Raw genomic sequence first — 15,024 nt, 5'->3', positions numbered from 1 at the left:
AAAGCTCCAGAACAGAGACGAGCTGGTGATGTGGGGAAAGGGAAGAGGTTTGCTTCTATCAGCTACTGTGTGGACAAGAAGGGGAGAAAGTAGTTCCCAAGAAAGAAAAGTCAGGATGCTGTTGCCCAGAGAGGAAAAAGGCTGCCAGGCAAGGGACAGGAAGTAGGGAGAACTGGGTAGGGAGCAAAGAATATCCCTGGGAGGCAGGAGTGAGTTGTGGGTTCCTGGCACACATTTGGAGCCAGTGTGGTGGAGTCAGGGGGGAGGGGACTTCTGACCTGATAAGGACAGGAACTCCCTTAGAAGAAGGGGCTATATTCATGCTGAGGCCACCCTAATAAAACTGGGGAAAAAGACGATGCTGGTGGGGAAAACCTCACCTCACCTGGGGTGACCAGGCTGGAATTGACATAAATTTCAGAAACACAGTCTTCCACATGTTTCTCAGCATGGCCTTTATCCTGCTCTGGCTTCTCTGTTCCTAAGTGATGAGAGATGACACTTCCTTAGGCAGGGCTGATTCTTAAGGTTAATTGAAAGTGGCCTTTCTCGTGAATCATCCATTGCACTGAATTATTAATCACCTGCAGGCATTTGCAAGCCTTTAAACACTTGGACTTCCTGCAACCCTCCTTGGAAATGTTTTTTCCAATGGAAATATGACTTCCTTTTGGCCACGGAAAAGAGAAACATTGTCTGCTGCTGTTTCCAGATTTCCCAGCTCCCAGAGACCCAGTAAGGAGCAAGATATGAAAACAGGAAGCAGGGCCAGAGCTGCAGCCAGACCTGGAGGCCACTCTGTTCTGTGGAGTTGGCTCCAGGCCAGCTCTGTCTCAGAGCCTCCAGGGGACAGAGGATAGAGGGAGACTGACCATAGTGCCTATAGCTGTTGGCCTTGTTCATGGTCATCTCCACAGGAAATGGTTTCCTGGGGCCTTCGGCAGGTCAGTGAGGAAGACGGAATGAGAAGGATCAGATGTCAGGTCTAGCTCCCCCACTTACAGAGTAGGCCATGGAATTTCTTTGATGTGGTTTCCTCATCTGAAGGGGTGGCCCCAGCCCTACAGGCTGACATAAGGCAGGGCTCAATGGGGTCGTGTATGGCAAGCCTGCATTGTGACACCCAGAACACAAAGAGCAGCAAGAAATGTGAATTACCTTCTGCGATCTGCTCTCACCTTCCCATAGAAGAAGAAAGACTCAAAACTCAGAGAGCTGGCTAGACAAGTAAGGTGCTTGCAGACAAAGCCAGCAAAGTAAGCGCAAGACCCAGCAGCTGGTCTCCAGGGCAAGGCCGAGGAGCTCCTATCAGGCCCCAAAGTGTGGGCCCAGGATGTGTGAGATACATGGGCAACGGTGGCAGAAGCCAGGGAACAGCTCAACTGAGGGCACAAGTTCTTCATCTACCATCCAGCACAGTCTTAGCCCCAGAGGTGGATATTGGGAATGCTGAGCTGAGTAAGACATGGCCCCTGCCCTGGTGGAGGTCCTGGTCTGCCAGGGAGAGTGAGGTGGGATGATGGTCAGAGGCCCAGAGTTCAGTAAACCAACACTGTATCTGCAGGGACGGTGAGGACAAGGAAGGGCTTCATGGAGGAGGGGATGCTGGAAGTTCCCCTTGAAGGATGAACAGTGGGGAAGGAGGGTGGGCGCCTCGGGCAGGAAGAGAGCAGTAAAATGAGAAGGCAACTTGTGGGTTGGCGGAAGTGTCAGAAGTAGTTCTACCATTGTGGCCCTGGGTTCTGCAGAGGGTTTGGGGGATAGAGGGTGTCCAGGTGAGAGTGGGGAAGAGGGCCTGGAAGACATAAGCTGGGGCAGGGGTAGAGGATGGAATCAAAACTGCAAAGAGGAAATGGATGCAATGATCAGAGAGGGCTGGTGGAGACCTGGGCAAAGTTCTGGAAGGTGATGGAGATGGATGGAGGAGGAAGCTCCAGCAGGATTTGGTGACCGTGTGGTGTGGGTGGTGGGGGAGGAGGCCAGGGAAGAAGCTGGGGCCCTGGGAAGGCGCAGCACAGGGCTAAGGGAGGAGCGCTCTGGGTCTGGTATAGACAATGAGCACCCACTTCCCCACCCCACACCTAGAAGGTTCCCAGTGCAGTTCAGGCCCAACAGTGGAGGTGGCCGGTATGGATGGGTGTCATGCCCATCAGGGAGTCAGCCTAGGCAGGACAGGTTCAGGGGGCAGGGGGTGGGAAGTTGCCGTATTGAGGGGTCATGGTAACTAAAGGGTTACCATGTGCGGACACATGGGCCTTAGTAGCTTCCTGGTCCCAGCCTGGGGATGCACTGAGCTCCAGGCAGCAGCAGGAGGGAAGATATAAACCATCCTTCCCAGAGGGCTGCCCAGACATCGTGCTTAGCACCATAAGCTCCAAAGGTGTCCACACCCTAATTCCTGGAACCTGCAAACAGTTTACTTTACCTGGCAAAGGGACTTTGCAAATATAATTAAGTTAAGGATCTTGTGATGGAGAGATTATTCTGGATTATCCAGGTGGGTCTCATGTAATCACAAAAGTCCTCGTAATAAAGGAGGCAGGAAAAGTGGATGTGAAAAGGACAGGGAGTCAGAGAGATTGGAAAGAGCTGCTACTGGCTTTGAAGATGAAGGAAGATACCACTTGCAGGCAGCTTCTAGAAGCTGGGAAAGGCAAGAAAATGGATTTTTTCCAGCCTCCAGAAGGAAAGCAGCCCTGCAGGCTCATTTTAGTCTTCTGCCCTCTAAAACTCTTAACATAATAAACTTTTGTTTTTCAAATGTGTGGTTATTTGTTACAGCAGCAACGGGAAACTTATACAGACAGCACTCTAGCGACCATAGGCTCCCTGGTTCACCCCTTTCTATTTTATTTTCATCTTTTTTGCCACTTCTTGGGCTGCTCTCACGGCATATGGAGGTTCCCAGGCTAGGGGCCTACGCCAGAGCCACGGCAACGCGGGATCGGAGCCCGTCTGCGACCTACACCACAGCTCACGGCAACGCCGGATCCTTAGCCCACTGAGCAAAGCCAGGGACCAAACCGGCAACCTCATGGTTCCTAGTCAGATTCGTTAACCACTGAGCCACGACGGGAACGCCTGGTTCACCCCTTTCTGTGCCCTGTTCACCACCCATACCGCTCTAGGTCACCTGGGGTTCAGGTAGTGCGCAGCCTCACACTCACAGACAGCCTGGGGGGATAGTTCCATCTTCTCTGCCCCGCCTCCTCCTTCCTATAATAGGCATGGGTGCCGTGGGAGCAACATCCAGGCTTGATATTTGGATACAATCTTCAAGTCCATAAAACTAACCCCCCCCCCAAATATCTTCCTTTCCATCCCCAGTCACAGACGCTTCAAGGGCTAAGACGCTCCCACACCTTCGGCCAGCACCGATCTAAATGTCCCTTATATATCTTAATCCTAGAGGAATTACTATCTTTAAGCAATTGTGGAAAGTGAGTCCAGAGTTCTGAACTACAGCTGGGGAGGAGGGTGCCAGAATTGGAACCCAAGTGGTCCGGCTGCAGAATCCGCGCTCTCAAATGCCTCATTGCTTTGTCTACTGAGAGCGAACTTGAGAGCCTTCTCGCGCGCCCTGGGGATCACACCGACGGCTCCTGGCCGGGGACAGCACGCGGAGTCTCGGCCCTAAAATCTAGGAAGGCCCCCCGGGAGGATGGGTCAGAGCTGGGCCTCAGCCTGCAGAGGATCTGCGGGAGGTGGAGGCGCATTCCCACACCCGCACTGCGCGTGCCAAGACCGCCAGGGGTGCAGGGCACGGTGCCGAGCGCGGTCTATCAGATGCGGCGGCGAAGGCTTTATTTAGCTCTGCCCGCGGGAGGGCTGGCTCCCTCGCCTGGGCCGCAGGCAGCCCCGGGCGCCGCGCCCCGCACGGAGCCCTGCAGATTCCGTGAGCTCAGAGTCGGATCTGAGCCCCTCCCTGGGCCACGACCTGGGCCGGGTAAGAGCTGCGGCCTCCAAGAGCTGGGTCCCTGCCCCCGCCATCTGCCGCTGACCAGAGGGCGACGAGGGACCGCCCCCGCGTCCGCCCGACGCCCGGCTCCGCGCTTTAAAAGTCCGCCTGGCAGCGGCGGAAAACACCAAGACCGGCGAGACCGCGCCCCGACGGCCAACCAGCAGCCCGATGGCGGGTAAGTGCCCTCGCCTCCCCACCCCTGCCCCCGAGCCCCGGCCCCTCCGCCACCCGCCACGCCACCTGTCGCTGCCCTTTCCCCCCTCCCGCCCCGCCCCTCGAGCCTCGGCTGGGGCACGGACCCCTCTCCAAGTGGGCTGTGGGGATGGAGAGTAAGTCTGCTCCTCGCAGACAGTTGTGGGTCAAGAGGTGTGGGAATCTTGCTTTCTCACAACCCCACCCAGAGCGGCCCTGAGAGCCGGCAAGCTTTCCCCCAGGCATCACAGTCCTGGTGGTGTCTGCCCCCAGAGCAGGTGGCCCTGGTGATTGGGGGCATCCTTGGGGGGCTGCTGCTGCTGCTGCTACTGTTGATCGGGGTGAGCTGCTGTCTCTGGAAGAGGCTTCGTGCCTTGTTCACCTATGAGGAGCTGCCGGGGACCAAGGCTGTCTCCAGCTCACAGGGGAACAAGATCTGCTCACCAGATGCCAGGACCCAGGCAAGCAGGTGAGGCAGGATGTGGGGCCAAGGGAGCCCTTGGCCTTGCTTTGGGCCCTCCCTGTGGAGCTTCCCCTGGAGAGGGGTCGGGGGAGGAAAGATCTGTTTATGAAGCCCTCCTCCATGCTGTCAGCATGTGGGGAGCTATCACAAAGAAACCCAGAATCCTCAACACAGCTCTGAGGAAGGTGTTATGAAGTCCATTTTTCTAGCTGAGGAAACTGAGGCTCAGAGGACATAAGTAATGGGTCCAGATAGCACAGCTAGGAAGCGGCAGAACAGGCATTCAAATGCAGGTGGGCCGACTCCACAGGTTGTGCTCCTTTTCCCACTCGTCACTGCCATGGGCAGACAGAGGTGTGGGCTCTGGCTGTGTGTGTTTGTGTGTGTGTGCGTGTCCTAGTATGGTCCAGAAAATGGTGCCCTTGCCCCCTCCTGAATCCTGCTGGCTTTTTCTCCTCCTGCGCCTGGCACTCAACCCTCTGGGCTGAGTGCTCTGAGGCCACACCATTCACTTGCCACCTATGTGTTGTCTCCCTGCCTCTGGACAGGCCACCAGGTGTGCCATTCGTGGTGCCCCCTTCTATCCAAAGCCGAGACTGGGTGCCCCTGAGCAGTGGAGAGTGGGCCCAGACCCCACAGGACCCCTGCCCAGCCCCAGAGCTCCTGCCACAGGCTACCAACAGCAGTTTTGGTGAGTGTGTCTGCCAGGGCCTGCCCAGGGGTCACAGTCTGCTCAGGCCAGGGTAGACCATCTGCTTTCACAGGCCTGGCTCTGGAAAAGAGCTTAGATGGTCCCGGGGATGCCAGAGTTGCCCCGTGCCCACTCTTTCCAGGTACCTGGGTTATCAAATGTCTGTTGCACCCCAGCCTGGGCCAGATATGGCCTCATGTGCCACTTTGAAGTTAGACCTCACCACACCTCTGTGGAGGTTGGGATCGTCTCCTCATTTGACACATTTGTAAACTGAGGCTTGGAAAGTTAACAGTGCCTTGCCCAAGGTCACAGAGGCAGGAAGCAACAGATCTGAGATTGGAACCCCAGTGTTCCCAGGTGCAGAACCTGTGCTGGGTCCTACTCCAGGAAGATGGGATGGCTAGTCCAGAGGGCGGAATGGTGGAAGCTGGGCACACAGCTTCCAGCCCACCTCTTTGCTCTGAAGACTTTCCCAGGAACCACCCAGTAATCTGCTAGGCTCTTCTAATTTGAAGAGGAAGAAAAAAGGCAACACTTCATCACTGAGACACACCCTCTGAACACCACAGAAAGGGGCCAGGCCAGATGCTGGGCACTGTGCCCATGCCTGCCAGCCCTGACTTCTGGGGGTGGGGGTCAGTCGTGGGGGCAGGGGTTGAATGCATACTGTGGACCCCAGGGAGGAGCAGTGCTGAGAAGGCCTCCTGGGAGAGCTGCGCTAGACAGGGCAGCCGTATTCAGTCTGGAGAAGAAAGTGGGGCAGACATGGTCAGAGAGGTCAGTGAACTGCCTAGTAAAGGCTCAGCCTGGGAGGGGGGCATCCCCCTGCCCCTGCCTTCCCCTGGCCTGCCAGTCCTCCCAGCCCCTGTGTGTCGCAGGAGGTACATGTGTGGTGGGGACCATCAACCCAGAGCTGTACAAGTTCCCGGAAGACCAAAGTGAGACCGACTTCCCTGAGGGCTGCCTGGGGCGGCTGTGGTTCTCCGTGGAATACCAGCAGGAGGCAGAGCGGCTGCTGGTGGGCCTGATCAGGGCGCAGAGGCTACAAGCCCCCTCAGAGACCTGTAGCCCCCTGGTGAAGCTCCACCTGCTGCCAGATGAGCGGCGCTTCCTCCAGTCCAAGACCAAACGCAGAACTGCCAGCCCACAGTTCGACGAGCACTTCATCTTCCAGGTATGGCCTGTGGAACGGGCAGTGTCTGGTGTCCTCTGCCTCCCGGAAAGGACAGACATTGTGCAGGAGAGCCCCGGCCTCCCGTGCTAGCCAGGGCCCTGCAGCCCCCAGGACACCGAGCCACAGGCTCTGCTTTACCCCACTTGCCGGGTCAGGGTGTACAGGAGCCCTGACCCTTCGTGGCAGGGGGCCGATGAGAGACTAGAGGGATGAGTTGGGCAGAGGGCTGGGCTCCTCCCACCTAGGCTGACTGCAGAAAAAGAGAAACATATTCTTGGAAAAAGAGAAACTGAATGCCAGGCTGTGGCCCATGGGGCTCAATGAAGCCCCCCAAAGCCCCAAGCACTGGGAGCTTTCTGGTAAGGTTTCCAAAAAAGGTGGAGGGTGAGACCTTGGGGCAGAGACAGGAACTCACCCATCCTGTGAGAAGCCAGAAAGGGACCGAGAGCCATCCTGCGGCAGGTGGTGCCTTTGCTGCAGTCGGTGGCCGGAGTTGGGGTCTGGAAGTGCTGAGGCTGTTGGGACACTGAGCCAAGCTCACAGTGACCTGGGAGCCTCAGCAGGTGACTGGGGCCCTTGTGGGAGCCAGCAATCTAGAGCTGCCAAGAGACCTTGGGCAAACATTTTTAAGGGCAGGGCAGCAGGCTGGCTGGCAAGGCAAGAAGAGGTCAGTCAGCACCTGAGAAGAGTGGGATTCTTGCCTTCTTCCGTGGCCAAGAGCTGAGAAGAGGGGTGGCACAGGACCCAGCCCCTGGCTGACCTGCTGGGGCCGAGGCTGTGAGAATTCACAGGTGAACCTGCTCCTCTCGGGGACATCAAGATCCAAAGCGGCAGCCTTGCTGACTAGCCAAGCCACACATCGTGCTCGCATACTTATTTTTCTTCACCCGTCACTTCCCTGTCGTATTACTGTACCAACTTGGTCCTGGCCTCTCTGTGCTTTAAGGGGGAAGGAGAAGGAGAAGAGGAAGAAAAGAAAATCGTAGTAATTAACCATTTGCTGTAGGTCAGATCCTGTGATTGGAGTTTTAGAACCTAGAGAGTAAGAACCATTAGCCCATTTTACAGGTGAGGAGACTGAGTCTCAAGGAGAGAATTGTTCAGTACCCAATCAGCAGAGATAGGCAGTTTCCCTGGGCTCCAGTGTGGGGTCCTCTCACACTTTCACATGTAAGCAGATCACTTGGCCGCCCTGTTAAATGGTAGATTCTGCTTCATGGGTCTGAATGGGGACTCAGGGTCCTGCATTTCTAACAGGGTCCCACGGGTAGTGGGTGCTGCTGGTCCTCAGACCACACTCTGCATGGCAGGGTCTGACACCCCTTCCTACCTCCCCAGGATACTGGCCCCACTTCAGCAAAGGGTCCCCTGTAGATGCCTGGTGTGTGCAGGTCCCTGGTTGAGACACCCCTCATGGAAAGATCCTGTGTCTGGAACAACATAGCACATCATTCCGTCCCCTGACCCCAACCTGGCCCTCATCTCCCCCAGGTGTCCAGCAAGAGTGTCACCCAGAGGGTGCTGAGGTTCTCAGTGTACCACGTGGACAAGCAGAGGAAGCACCAGCTCCTGGGCCAGGTGCTGTTCCCCCTGAAGAAAGAAATCCTGGCGGGCGACTGCCAGCGCATCATCTGGAGAGACCTGGAGGCCGAGAGCCTGGAGGTAAAGGTCAAGGTCACCAGACATGTGCTACTGTGTGTCACACTACCATGGACCTCCAGCTGGTGTGGCCCAGTACCTGCTGGCCAGCGTCAATCCTCAGCGTACCACCACCCCTACAAGTGTGACTAGAGAGGCATGGGCTGAGGGGGTGCGTGGAGCCCAACAGGGAGAGCCACCTGCAGCTCTTTTGGCCTGGAGGTCAGATTACCTGGAGCATCCTGAAAAACCCACATTTTGATTCCCATCCAAATCAGACTGCTGTGAAAGGCAACACCATACATGGACCAGCCAAGTCCCTCAAACCCCAGTGGGGGTCTGGGTGGCTCTGAATAGGCCTTGGAATCCCCCACACCTGGGCTTGAATCCCCAGCTCTGGTCATTACTACAGTGCACTCTTCAGTGGGCCCCTCAACTCCCCGGGCCTGTCTCCCCTTCTGTGAAATGGGGGATGAGCTTCAAGGAGGGAGTGTGGCTGTGAAATGTAGCTCCTTGGGCCTGGCTGCAGAGAGAAAGGGAGAAGGCCTGGCTCCTCCAGCACCTGCCAGGGTGACTGGGTGCTTTCCTCTCGGTCTCCCCAGCCTCCCTCAGAGTTTGGCGACCTCCAGTTCTGCCTCAGCTACAACGACTGCCTGAACCGCCTCACCGTGGTCGTGCTGCGAGCCAAGGGCCTCCGGCTCCAGGAGGACATGAGTTTTGTCAGTAAGTTTTCCTCTTGGGACAGGGCCACCCTGCGAGCTCAGGGCCTGGAGCTGGAGTCTGGCCCTCACCCCTGGCCATCCAGTTTCTGCTAGGATATGGCTGCCCTGAGCATCCATTCCTCCCAGGCCACACCCTCCCTCTCTGCACAGTTGTATGAGGAGCTGCTTCCTTGTTTTGACCCCCAAGGCTGCATCCCTTTGACCTCAAGACCCCTAAGGCCTCTGGGACCAACTGTGCCCCTCCCTTTTCACAAGTAGTGCCTTAGCTCCTCAACTGCGCTGCCTGCCTCCACCCCCACTCTTCTGGGAAGGTTCTGGTTCCTCAAGGGTGAGGTCCTGTGCCTCCCTGCCCCTGGGGGGAGGAGACAAGGGACACCCCTGCATGTGGAACTTGACACTGGACTGGACTCCTGGAGCTGGAGGAGCGGAGGCCCTGCTCTGGCTTGCCTCACACGTTCCACCCCCGCCGTGGACCCCCAGCAAGGTGGTGGTTGTCTAACCCCCGTGTGTCTCTGCAGCTGGGTCCCTGTAAGCAAGCTGGGATTCACCCTTCCCGTTGTGGGTCCAAAACCCATCTAAGCACCCCCCACAAAAAAAACACTTGGCCTCTGGAGGAGGTTTAAGGGACCCAGGAAGCCTGAGCCGCCAGCAGGCAGGGCCCGCCCCCCTGAAGAGGAGGGACGGGTGAGTGGTGCCAGGCTCAAGTTACAAGGGCCAGCCAAGCCGTGGGTGGTTCAGGAGGCAAAGGAAGAGAAGGGTGCTGAGCGTTTCCTCGGCTGTAAGCAGAACACTAATCAACCCAGTTTCCTCTTGTAACGCCCTTTGGCTGTAGCAGCTGTTGAGTAATGAGGTCCTGGCGCCCAGGCGGGGCATGCGGCCCCCAAGCCCGACCTCAACCCTGCATGCCCTCCCTGTGTGCCTTCCCAACCCATGGTCTGCACTGCCCCTCAGGTGTGTTTGTCAAAGTGTCTCTGATGAACCACAACAAGTTTGTCAAGAGCAAAAAGACCTCAGCTGTGCTGGGCTCCGCCAGCCCTGTGTACAGTGAGACCTTCAGCTTCAGGGTCGACCCTGCCGAGCTGGACACTGCCAGCCTCAGCCTGACAGTGCTGCAGAGCACCGGAGAGGACAGTAAGGCTGCTCCCTCACCCCCAGGCTGTTGGGGTGCCGGGCAAACCAGGGGCTGCATGCATTCGGGAAGCTTGGATCCTTTGGAGGAGGTTGTATGGTTTCTGATCTCTGCTTAAGGAAACTAGTGCTCAGAGAGGCTGAGGTATTTGCTCAAGGACACAGAGCTTGCTAGTGAGAGAGCTGGGATTCACACCCAGCATTTTCCAGTTTGACCATCTGCAGCACCCCAGAAAGGTTACAGGATGCTCTCTGCTACCCCATCTTGGGCAAGTCACCAGAGAGGCTGGGAGGCAACATGGCTACCTGCCACTGGCCAAGTGACCTGGTACCATGGGTCATTATGTGCCCTGCATTGTGTATGAGCTTTGAGGGTCCTGAGTAAGGTTCAGAGTGGATGAGAGGGTGTGTATCCCAGCCAGCTCTCCCACATGCACCCTCCCCCCGCCCCACCCCGGTGTCCATTGTCACTGAGGCAGAGCTGTCCAGCCAGCTGGTCTCATCAGCCAGAGCTTAAGACCCTTCTCCACTGTGGTAGCTGGTGGGTTAAAACTATTGCTGAATGTGCCCCCTGAATGTACAAGCCTTCTGATGGAAGAGGGCTTCATTCTGGGGGCCCCCCTTCCTTCCTCAGCCATTTGATGTGAGGCAGGTTTGATGGCCCTTCAGGAGGGTGGGGGCAGAGTGGGTGCCCCCGAAGAGCAGGCTCTCCGTTTGGACTCCCTTTTACCACCAGCTCCAGCTCCAGGTCCAGAGCAAAGTCAGAATTTCTTTGGAGGCTGTCAGTTCTGATTAAAGGGCAGGGGGCCTGGCCACTTCCTTCGAGGGGAGGAATGAGAGAGGGAAGGGCTGGGGATGGCTGAGGGTGTGGCTTCTGTGCTCCAGAGGGTGACAGTGTTCTCCTCCCCCGCAGGGAGCCATGAGCTGGGCCGGGTGGTGGTGGGCCCCTACATGTACGCCCGCGGCAAAGAGCTGGAGCACTGGAACGAGATGCTCAGCAAACCCAAGGAGCTGGTGAGGCGCTGGCATGCGCTCTGCTGTACCACCGAGCTTTGACTTAGGTGGGACCCTCAGGTCTGCTCCGGGAGGCCTCTTCCCATAGCCATGCCTGACAGCCACAGGCCTGAACGCTACATCCAGCATCTCATTGGGCTGTGGGGCCAGCCCGAGCTGGGGGAACATGAATGCTGATGTGCAGGAGAGAAGAGGGGAAAAAGAGCCCCGGGTGGGGCAGCGGTATGGCTAGTGGTTAGCATCTCCCCAGCCTGAGAGCCCTCTGACTCACTCTGTCCTTCTATACCCACTGGGCTGCCTGGGCTGAGAATCCTGGCTCCTGGTTATCACCATCACAGTCTGGACCAGAATCTCACACACGCGGCAGAAATATTCTATTCAGTGATAGTGTAGCTGTGTCATCTGCGTGGAAGTGCCGGGTAAACTTGGAAAGCTGATGATGTGTTGATGCTCAGCCTACACTGTTTTTCTGCTGTGGTTTCTCTGCCTTCTGCCTTGTGAAGAAAGCAGGCTGCTCTGGGAGAAATAATGGGAGGGGGAGCAGGGGATATTTCAGTTGGTCCACAATAAAGAGCTCAGTCTGAGAACTAGGTGGAAGTGTAGGTCTGGAACAGTCCCAGGCTGCCCAGGCAACACAGTGTGCCTGCAGTTCAGGAGGGAAGGTACCTGGAATCATGACTGTGAGAGGATCTGTGGCCATGAGCAGCCTGCCCAGTACCAAGTGGTGGACAGGTTCTCAGTACCCGCTCCCAATGCTAGGCAAGGAAGAGCTCACCTCTGTGTTAGGTCCCTCCCCAGGGCTGTGTCTAATCCTGTCCCATGTCATGTCAAGTCTTGCCTGCAGCTCACCCTCCCCTGAATCCAAGGCCTCACACAGTTGGTTTGATAGGTGGTCTGCTACCAGTTTCTGTGGTTCCCCTGTTTAACAGCATTCAGCTCCGGGGGCTCTCACTTTGGGTAAGAAATGGTGAAAGCACATGGCCAAAGCATAGCCCACAGGACTGAGAGCTTTTCCTGCAAATCTAGCAATTCCATTACGGTTACTGCATTATGGTAGGCATCGGTGTTAACTTCATTAAGATAGAGGTTCTGAAACCACCGTCATCAACTCCCCATGCAGATGCACTCAGGGTCCTGGGAGCCCATGGGCTTGTCACTGTCACTTACCAGGCAGTTTGTATTTTCACCCAAATGCTACTGAACTGGCAGATTCAAGCCCAGTTACTGTTAATTAAAACAACACTTAGACAACCTACAGAACAGGAGAAAATAGTTGTAAATGATGCAACCAACAAGGGCTTAATCTCCAAAATATACAAACAAGTCATACAACTCAACAGCAAAAAAAAAACCAACAACCCAAATGAAAAAAATGGGTAAAAGACCTAAATAGACATTTCTCCAAAGAAGACATGCGGATGGCCAACAGACACATGAAAAAATGTTCAACATCACTAATTGTTAGAGAAATGCAAATCAAAACTATAGTGAGCTGCCGCCTCATATCAGTCAGAATGGCCATCATTAATAAGTCTACAAATGACAAATGCTGGAGAGGGTGTGGAGAAAAGGGAACCTTTCTACACTGTTGGTGGGAATGTGAATTGGTACAAAGATCTATGGAAAACAGTATGGAGGTACCTCAGAAAACTAAATATAGAACTACCATATGATCCAGCACTCCCACTCTTGACCACAAATCTGGACAAAACTTTCATTCAAAAAGATGCATGCATCATTGTACAATGATAAATGTAATAAAATTCATTAAGTTAAAAAAAAAAACCTTCAAGAAAAAAGATATATGCACCCGTATGTTCACTGCAGCACTATTTGCAATAGGCAAGACATGGAAACAACCTAAATGTCCATTGACAGATGAATGGATTAAGAAGATGTGGTAAATATACACAATGGAATACTACTTAGCCTTAAAAAAAGAACAAAATAATGCCATGTGCAGCAACATGGATGGAACTAGAGATTCTCACACTAAGTGAAGTAAGTCAGAAAGAGAAGGATAAATACCATATGATGTCACTTATATGTGGAATCTAAAATATGGCACAGATGAACCTATCTACAGAACAGAAATAGACTCATAGACATGGAAAACAGACTAGTAATTGCCAAGGGGAGGGGTAGTGGGATGGACTGGGAGTTTGGGGTTAGTAGATGCAAACTATTATGTTTAGAATGGATAAGCAAAAAAAAAAAAAAGAATGGATAAGCAATGAGGTCCTACTGTATAGCATGGGAACTATATCCAGTCGCTTGTGATGGAACATGATGGAAGATACGAGAAAAATAATGTATATATGTGTATTAACTGGGTCACTTTGCTGTACAGCAAAAATTGACAGAACATTGTAAATCAACTATAATAAAAATTTTTTTGGATTTCCCATCATGGCTCAGCTGAAACGAATCCGACTAGGAACCATGAGGTTGCAGGTTTGATCCCTGCCCTTGCTCAGTGGGTTAAGGATCCCAAGTGGCTGTGAGCTGTGGTGTAGGTCACAGACACGGCTTGGACCTGGCGTTGCTGTGGCTGTGGTGTAGGTTGGCAGCTGTAGCTCCAACTTGATCCTTAGCCTAGGAACTTCCATATGCAAAAAACAAACAAACAAAAAAACACGTTCTCTATGTGTCTGAATAGCTGGCTACTAAAATGGAACTATTGCCACTTCACCTGGGGTCCTGAGACCACAGGTACCAACCACCTCCACATTTTCAAGGGAATGTTCATGCCTATCAGTGGCCTTTCCAAGGCCACTTGGAAAAGTTGGTAAGTATCCCTTTCCAGGACAGAATGGAAGAGTATATCCAACTCACAGTTGAAAAATTTCAATGGCATAAACCTAGCAGGCTCTCTGCTCTGATGGGGAAGTGAGGGGTGCTATATGGGGTTGGCCCCTGTTTACAGATCATTTTCCTTCTATCCGAAGAACTCTTTTTAGTATTTTCTAGAGCAGATCTGCTGGTAGCAAGGCCTCTCAGTTTTTGAATAGAAATATTTATTTCAGATTCATTTTTAAAGGATATTTTTGTGGATATAGAATTTTAGAGTTCCTTTTTTCTTTCTCTCTTGCTCTTTTTTTTTTTTTTTTTTTTTTGCTTTTGAGGGCCACACCCACGGTTCTCAGGCTAGGGGTCAAATCAGAGCTGTAGCCGCCTGCCTACACCACAGCCACAGCAACATCAGATCTGAGCTGCATCTGCGACCTACACCACAGCTCACGGCAACGCTGGATCCTTAACCCACTGAGTGAGGCCAGGGATTGAACCTGTCTCCTCAAGGATGCTGATCAGATTCGTTTCTGTTGAGCCATGATGGGAACTCTTAGAGTTCCTTTTCTTACAATAGTTTAAAAATGTTATTCAAGTTTTAGAATTACTTTTCTGTGCCTCCCTTTTATCTCACATCTTGGCCCCTCCAGTCCTAACTGGCTCGGCACCCCCGCTGTCCAATTTCTTATCTCCAGCTCCAGAGACTGCCACTTTTCTGCCTTGTAGCCATGGTCCTCTGTCCAAATGCTCTTAACTAGAATCAGCAAGTTTCCTGAAGGGAAAAGTGGTTCACAGAGGGTCAGTTTACCTTGTGTTTTCCTTCTTCTAAGATTGTGGCCCATCAAATGCTTGTCAACTTGGCAGCTCTTCAGCAAAGAGATTTTCAGTATTTTATTCAGGTTTTCTAGTTGTTCTCAACATGAACACAACTCTGCCTCAAGCAGAAAAATAGTTATTTTCTCAGAATTCCTCTCCCAGAAAAAAAAAATTTCTCAGCAAAGAGTGATTTTTTTTTTTTTTTTTTTTTTTTTTTTTTTTTTTTTTTTTTTTAGGGCTGCTCCCATGGCATATGGAGGTTCCCAGACTAGAGGTCAAATTGGAGTTACAGCTGCCGGCCTACACCACAGCCACAGCAACGCCAGATCTGAGCCGTGTCTGCGACCTACACCATAGCTCACAGAAACACCGGATCCTTAACCCACTGAGCGAGGCCAGGGATCGAACCCTCAACCTCATGGTTCCTAGTCA

General features: G+C 53.7%; 1 protein-coding gene across 1 annotated transcript; it reads left to right on the top strand.

Annotated features, from left to right (window-relative positions):
* On the top strand, positions 4,082-12,348 carry LOC100625711 (synaptotagmin-15). The gene is made up of 8 exons (XM_003359269.4): positions 4,082-4,136; positions 4,427-4,622; positions 5,165-5,307; positions 6,189-6,484; positions 7,976-8,146; positions 8,725-8,845; positions 9,796-9,975; positions 10,886-12,348. Exons 1-8 carry the CDS (start codon positions 4,130-4,132, stop codon positions 11,026-11,028), a joined length of 1,257 nt encoding a protein of 418 aa, XP_003359317.2. The 5' UTR covers positions 4,082-4,129; the 3' UTR covers positions 11,029-12,348.

Source organism: Sus scrofa, chromosome 14, assembly GCF_000003025.6.
Source record: "Sus scrofa isolate TJ Tabasco breed Duroc chromosome 14, Sscrofa11.1, whole genome shotgun sequence".
Taxonomy (NCBI): Eukaryota; Metazoa; Chordata; class Mammalia; order Artiodactyla; family Suidae; genus Sus; species Sus scrofa.
The sequence above is the reverse complement of the archived record's forward strand: the minus strand, read 5'-3'. Positions and strand labels throughout refer to the sequence as shown.

Coding starts and splice junctions, on each gene's coding strand:
- LOC100625711 (XM_003359269.4), top strand. Junction 8,846..9,795: donor GGAGGACATGAGTTTTGTCA/GTAAGTTTTCCT, acceptor ACTGCCCCTCAG/GTGTGTTTGTCAAAGTGTCT. Junction 9,976..10,885: donor GCAGAGCACCGGAGAGGACA/GTAAGGCTGCTC, acceptor CCTCCCCCGCAG/GGAGCCATGAGCTGGGCCGG.